The 7,376-nt window shown below is 39.6% G+C and overlaps 2 protein-coding genes across 3 annotated transcripts in view; both read right to left on the bottom strand.

The window, feature by feature from the left end:
• LOC111479642 (BEACH domain-containing protein C2) overlaps positions 1-5,209 on the bottom strand; it is a 28,947-nt gene extending 23,738 nt beyond the window's left edge. The window contains exons 1-3 of one of the 2 annotated variants that reach the window (XM_023124404.1): positions 4,902-5,209; positions 1,927-4,008; positions 635-1,422 (exon numbers count right to left, since the gene is read on the bottom strand). In XM_023124404.1, the coding sequence (XP_022980172.1) occupies positions 635-1,422; positions 1,927-3,949 (2,811 nt within the window). In that variant the 5' untranslated portion in view covers positions 3,950-4,008; positions 4,902-5,209. The remainder of the gene's footprint in view (positions 1-634; positions 1,423-1,926; positions 4,009-4,901) is intronic. The other variant, XM_023124405.1, reaches the window with a different exon arrangement.
• A 1,517-nt stretch (positions 5,210-6,726) lies between these two features.
• The window catches only part of LOC111479703 (growth-regulating factor 9), a 3,567-nt gene continuing 2,917 nt past the window's right edge, over positions 6,727-7,376 (bottom strand). Inside the window, exon 4 of the mRNA XM_023124517.1 lies at positions 6,727-7,361. Coding sequence (XP_022980285.1) covers positions 6,982-7,361 — 380 coding nt within the window. The 3' untranslated portion in view covers positions 6,727-6,981. The remainder of the gene's footprint in view (positions 7,362-7,376) is intronic.

Below are 7,376 nucleotides of genomic sequence, written 5' to 3'. Positions count from 1 at the left end.
GGGGGGGGGGGGGGGGGGGGGGGGGGGGGGGGGGGGGGGGGGGGGGGGGGGGGGGGGGGGGGGGGGGGGGGGGGGGGGGGGGGGGGGGGGGGGGGGGGGGCAGCTCCTTGCCAATCAAAAAGCTTGGCCAATAGGAAAGCCAAGGAAGAATGTAGACTACAACAAAGCTCATGAATATTCTAAATCAAAAATCAAATAGAAAAGCATATAAGTCTTCCAAATTTCAAATGTTTCAACATAAGTAGTGGTAAAATCATGCATGAGGAGAAAAAAAAAAAGGACAAAATCTATGGTGTTAACTTTTCAAATAACTTTTTTCCTCTTCACATATTATCTTCCTGTCACTTTTTTCCTATTAGATGGCAGAAAAGGGGTTAGAGCTTTTTCTGGATAGAGAGGTTACTGAGAAAATTTTAAACTTTCTGATAAATCCAGCCACAGGAGCTCCAGAATCTCCATCCAGAAGCCGAAGGTGAGTTAAATGAAGATCAAGATATAGACAAGTAACTGCTGATATTTCAGTGTTTAAAGCTAGCGTATTATATACCAATTCCAGGGAGAAAAAGAAGAATAAAAGAAAGATTATCCATATATGTTCTCCAGTGCCAATTTAGAATTCATAAAGTATGTATACCTGATTTGGTTGTGGACAGTCAACCATGAAACCAAGCAAACAGCGAACATCATCTGATGCCAGTGAGGGAGGAGCTGCGACCATTAGAAGCTCAATAACCACTAAGAGTTCGTCAACCAATGCATTCACTTCCCCTACTGGACGTTGATCTTCATTTAAAGAGAATGTATTGACAGAATCCTTTTCACCAATTGTCCAGTAACATCTTCTACAGCCATCAAGAAGCATTTGAATAGCATTGGCATCCCTCATTACTGATGATTCTGTGAAAACCATGTCAGCAAGTGTTGACAAAAGCTTTTTTTGTAGTCCATAGTTGCATAAACTCCATATTTTCAAATCCAATAGCAAGGTGCTAAAAAGCTGCACTTTAAGTATGTGATTGCTCTTTTGGGACTGACATAAGGAGACGATAGCAGCAACAAGTTCCTCATCTTCAACTCCATCATGTTTTCCAGGATCAAGCGAAGACAAAGTCCGCAGGAGATAGTTTAAAATTCTTGAAAGAATCTCGGGTCCTCTAACACGAGAGAATTCTTCATTATTCTTCGGATGTTGAACAGCCATGGAAATTATTCGAAATATTGGGGCAGCAAGATTAGTTGTAGCACAAGAAAGAGGAGTGCTCCCTTCCTGGGGTTGTAGGCTAGCTTCATCCACATTGCTTACTACCAGAGGAAGTAAAGACATAGAACCTCCATAAGCTAAGGCCCACAGAGCCTCCGCCGGTCGCATTCTCGTAGCAACATGGACTTGCCCAAGAACCTCAGCCGGTCTTCTTAGTGTGCCTGAATTGCGAAAGAAAGGTAAGTCAAGCAACATGAAAATGAATATCATGTAAAATTCCATAAAGAAGCTTTGAAGTCCCTGAAGATTCAAGAATGTCAGCTGGGTGAAAAATTATAGGATCTCTCTCACATGCATGCATGAAGACATCAATATATTTAGGTACTTACGGGCTGTTGGGACACAGATTTAACCTCTTGAGCCTAGAGGATTTAGGAAAACTGTGTTTCAGGTGTCGGTTTAGGAAGCTTTAGATTAGGAAAAATTATGTGGAGGCTTGAACAGTGGGTTACAATTCCAGTCAAACCTTAACTTAGAAACTCTCACCCCAAGCATGGCTTACTATGCTTAGTAAGTCAAGCTCACCCTATGTCTAACCCACACTCCAAACTCGCTCTAAGTATCTAATATAACTACATATTGACAAAAACATTATATAGCCCTTCTGATCCATATGTTGCCTATCATTTCTAAAATAACAAACTCAGACGTGAAAATTCACCAACCTGCAGCACCTAAGGGTGAAGCATCTGGACAAAAACGACCATTAAGCAAACTCGGATGATAAAGAAGGTGAAGGCATCCTGTAATATCTGCATCTAAAAGAGAACTCTCTCCTGCCATATGATGCACATAATCATTCGTTGCAAGCCATGGTAGTCCAGCCCCATTACCAAAAGACGGTAGCGCATCTCCTCCTCTAGATGCTAAGCGTGTCATCCTTTCTGCACCAATTGGCTCTTTGAAGATATAAATGGGCCCCATCTCAGCAAACAAAGGGCATTGGCGACGACGGCGCTGTAAACCAGCCATTGTAGGAGGTGGGTTTGTTCCAATGCAGCAAAATGCAAGTGGTTTGGAGATTCGAGGAAACTCAAAAGGTCGACTTTCATATAAGGCCCCATCAATATACAACCTTAACTCACTCTCAATTTTTCCAATAAGCCCCTGCTTGCAAGTATGCTCCAGACCAATAAAGTACCAGCATTGTGGCTTGAATGCATGTGTAAAGTGTAATGAAGCCTTTCTTCCTTTTCCACTTCCGCATTCAACAACCAAAAACTGTGCATGAAAATATGCCTCAATTCCCTGATTATCAGCAGATAAAAAACTAAAAAGGCGGGGCATATGCGCCGTCCCTTCACCAGCAAGTGCACTTGCAGCTGCAGCAGCAGACATGGCAGATGATTTTCCAGACTTGGCTGCTGCTGCTGCAGCAATTGCTGCAGCAGCAGTAGCTGTATTTAATGTGTCTGCAAATGACTCAATATAAATCCATGTGGCAAATGCATAACCATTTGAAAATGGCCAACGACTCTCCCCTGGACCTAACAAACCGGAGCTTTCACCATCGAACTCAAATGTACTTGTGGGTCCCTTAGACTCTTTTCCACACAAAGCCTTCTCCAATGCAAGCAATAGTTTAGCTGCCCATTTGGTGGCAAGTATTCTTGTAATAATTTGAAACCATGAACGCAAGTCTGAAACATTTAGTGAATGCCCTGACAAGTACTGAATACAATAGCATAAAGGAGCTCCATCCCAACTCATTTTGCCTGAGGAACCCACATCCTGCACAAAAATTGTTTCAGCTGACCTTAGAAGTACTCCCAACAGACCAGCCATAGAACACATGGCTCTATTTCTGGTACAGGCCTGTAAAATAGCAAGCAGTCCCCTGGTCATTCTTGTCCTTGGGGACATGATCATCTCATTATCACCCAGACAAGGAAGCCAAGGAATGAGCTCCCCAGCTACTATGGCAGCACGAGAATTTAGCATTACACTAGGAGGATTGTTCTCTTCATCCTCTTCAAAACTTTCAACACCACCCATTGTCGCAAGGAGAGAATCAACTACTGAAAAAGCAACAGTTTCCATTTCCTCGCTGCTGCCAAAACTTTCCTTACCACTCACAACATTCTTCAATTTGTCCAAACTCTCAGGCTTCCCCATTATTGCCGAATCCACCAAATGCAACAACTCTGGAGACACATTGGGCATCACAGATTTTGGTTTAAACTTTTGTGGTGAACCAACAGGGGAATATCCAGAATCAAAACTAGCTGATGAGGTTGATGGTTTAGTAGAATGACCCAGTCTCTTATCAGCCCCTGGACTAAAAGAATGGCTTTCATATTGTAGTTGACCAACTGGAGAGTCGTCAGATTCCGCACCAAATGTTCCAGTCATATGTTGGGAAGACTCTTGGACTGCACCAGAAGAAAGTCTTGCATCTTCAGAATTCGAAGATCGCTCGGAATCTAAAAGACCACCAGATAATTCACCAGCAGTCTTCTCCTGGTCTTTCAAACACACCTGCTCAAACTGGTCTTCATCTTCAACTGTAGTCACATTATTAATGCCTCCCAAAACTACACCATCACTAACTATATCAGCTTTATCACCATCAATATTTGTGTGGTCTTGAGATGGCTGGGAGCTTTTCTGTGCATCACTTGTAACTTCATTGTCTGAATCATTCTCATAATTTTCTTCTGCTTTTTTAGTTTCTTCCTCTTCATCCATGGTTTTCTGTCTTAGAAATCTAGCAAATCACTCTTTCATATTTGTAGAGAGAAGGCCATCTACAAGAGAGAAATAGTTTATCTGAGTATAACAATAGATCCATTTCAAGAAATATACTATTCAATCCATTGAATTTCCCTCTTCTAACTTGTCCCTTCAATAAGTAATTAACACCATAAGAAAATAATATTTGAAACTAAATATGGATTGAAAAAAGAAGATATAACTTAAGCCAAGACGTAATCAACAGCAATTCACCAAATACAAACATTTGGATAGAATAAAATTCGTAAATATCCTTCGCATGGCAGTTCTAAAAGAACAGGTTATATTGATATAAGTTCCCGTGAGATTCATCTAAACACTTATCAGGCAGGTCAGTCAAAATAAACCCAACCTGGCTAGTAAGATTTTCACGAAAAGATAGAATCCACAAACTAATTTAGCGAGCAGACTAAAAATTAAACAAAATTGACGCTTGTATTCAGCATGTACGGACAATTGAACTCCCGTTGAGAGAATATAAAACTGTAGACACCACCGTGCAGGTAGTGAAGCTTAAGATGCTTCCATCACAAGCAAACTATGTGGACAGAAAAGGATTTCCAATCGTCTTCCTGTATTCAACCTAATTCAACTTTCTCGGAACCAAGTAAAATGTCAGGTCAGAAAGCAAGTGGTTTAATTGGACGAGATCAATAAATGTTAATTCTAAATATACGCAGATCTATACTAATAAAGCATGCACGAGAAGATCCCTGCACCTATGTTGCATAAAAAATGCCAGTAGCAACTGACACGTTCCATATCTAAAATCACCAACAATCAATTCATTCTCACGTTGACCTTATCGATACAACGTAGTGAATAGATCAAGCTTAAGAAGGTGCCACACCATTCATCCACAGATGCATTGCACATTGATGAATCGACAAAAGGCAAATATACGTACGAGATATGAACGATCCAAAACCGATGAAGCGGAAAACATACGAATGCGACGATGCGAGAGAATCAGAGAGATTCAGACATTGTTGTTGCAGAGGAATGAATATGAGACGGCAGGAGAGACGGAGATGGAACCGAAAACTTGATTGTGAAGCCAAATTATGAAGTCAGGCTCGAAATCTTCTTCTTCGATTCGCAACTCCGACCAAGCGAAAATTGAGAAAATAGGTCTTTCAAGAAAATTAGCGGGGATGGAAGAGAGAGAAAGAGAGATGATGCGAAATGAGCGCGAGAGGGAAGGAAGATTACGGAGCTATTTTATGAGGCTCCGCCCGTTGGATTTGTTGCCCAGTCAAAAATTAAAATCCAAACAATTTTCCCAAAAATAAAAATAAATAAATAAATAAAACAATTTTTACAACGTAGGCCAGGGAGGAGTGCGCTTTAAGCTAAATAAATTAGGATACGCATATATTCTGTCATTTCTAAATCTCGGTTTCCGCTGTTTTTTGCCTTTCTTTTTTTTAGGGTTAAATATTACCAATTTCATAATTTATTATTCTTTTTATTTTATTTTTTAAATTACAAATCTCTCTTTTAAAATTATTTAACCAAGTTAGATTGGGTAGATTTTTTACCATTTTAGATCGGGTTGAATTTAATATAATGTGTCTAAAATATAAGAAATTTAACAAAATCAATTGATAGTTTTTTTTTTTTTTTGTATGAACGTCCCTTGACGTGTAATTTTTTCATTTGATTTCGTGTATCAAATCTCTACTAAACACAACAACTATTTATTCATTTTTTATTTATTTTACTAAACCGTAATTTATGTGTATTTATTCTTTTGAGATTGATATTTCAAATATCTAATACCCTTTACCGACGCGAGCATAACTAAGTAGCAATTGACACATACTTATTTCTTTGAGGTTGATATGGTCGAGAATTGTTGGGAGTAGTCCCGCGTTAGCTAATTAAAGGGAAGATCGTAGATCTGTAAGTAAGAAACCAAAAACAAATCTATGAGAGTTTACACTTAAACTGGACAATATTATACAATTGTGAAGATTGTCATACAACTTGTAGGCAGGACCAAGGAAAGGGGAAATTGTCTCAATGGCAAAGCTTAGCTTATTTAGTCAATACAAATATAAACCAAAGTGATAATGTCTCAAAACGAGGAGGTCATATGCTGAACCGATGAGAAACTTCAGGCATGAACACCTCCTCTGTTGTTTTTAATATAGTATCAAAGTCACACATGTAACTCAGTAACATCAATAAAAGCCCTCGAGTATTGAACAAGGGTGTATTTTGTTCGACAACTCCAAAGGAGTCGGTCTCCATCCATGGGAGAGACTGTTCAAAGGCTCTCCATAGGCCTAAGAAGAAGCTTAAAAATCTAGTTTCAATGGGAGGATTGCTGTGAGAAGTTTCAAATCTTCATACCTTTCTTGTTCTTTTGAAGGCTATAGTATAGTTCGAATGAAAATTACCCAATGCAACCGATCAAATACCAAGTATATTATTTCTTCGGAGTATAATGATTGAGACAGCTTAAATATTTAAATGGACTTTATATGTACTTATCAACGGTAAGAATTTGACATCTTCAAAATCCCAAACCATACGAAACTAATATAGTCACCGGAATAAACTAATTTAATAATAGCTACTAGCCTTGACAAATTTCATAGTTATCCATCCAATTCAGTTGAAGAAAAATAAGAACAATTTGGCTGCACGTTAAATTATAAATGTTTGGACGTTGGTTAATATTATTTAATTTTAAAAAAATTTAAATTTAAGCGCAGTTTTGTTAATTATCCAAACCCAAAGCATATTTATAAACCACCTATGTCCAAACTTCTCTTCCCTTTTCAGTACAAGAAAATTTGATTATTCCGTGTAGCTCAAAAGCTAAACCATTACTCCTTTTTTTTGTTCCTCCTAAAACAAGATTGTCCCAGTCTTGTCTATGTGCCTAAATGGTACAAATCCGAAACAAAGCAGCAGAACTAGAAGATTTCCAGAGCCAAAGGATTCCGATTCATACCTTGTCGGAGAGGAACATTTTCTTATGCAGTGATCGTGGTGTCGGTAATGGTGGTCTCACTGCTACTGCTGGCGGTGTTCCTTGCTTCATTGTGTCTCTGTTTGTCGTCAGCCTGGATTGACATTGAAAGATTTGTGTTTGGGGTTGCAGGTTCAAGTTTTTCGAGTGGCGTCGGTAGCAGAGAAGAGCCATAGGTAGCAGCAGAAGGGGCAAGGACGGGTGCATTTTGGGAAGGCTTCAAATGCTTCTTTGAACCTCTGTGCATATGCAGACTACAATATTTCTGATTTGGAATAATATCTCTCCGACATCGCCACTTCTTCCCATCCGTTCTTCTACACCGTCCGGGTTCACGTTCAAGGTTGATTTTACTATCGCACAATGAGCTGCTGCAGCCAGAAACTGGGGGGGGGGGGG

The sequence above is a fragment of the Cucurbita maxima genome, unplaced genomic scaffold (assembly GCF_002738345.1).
Source record: "Cucurbita maxima cultivar Rimu unplaced genomic scaffold, Cmax_1.0 Cma_Scf00005, whole genome shotgun sequence".
NCBI classification, from domain to species: Eukaryota; Viridiplantae; Streptophyta; class Magnoliopsida; order Cucurbitales; family Cucurbitaceae; genus Cucurbita; species Cucurbita maxima.
Note: the sequence above shows the minus strand (reverse complement) of the source record. Positions and strands in the feature narration are given on the sequence as shown.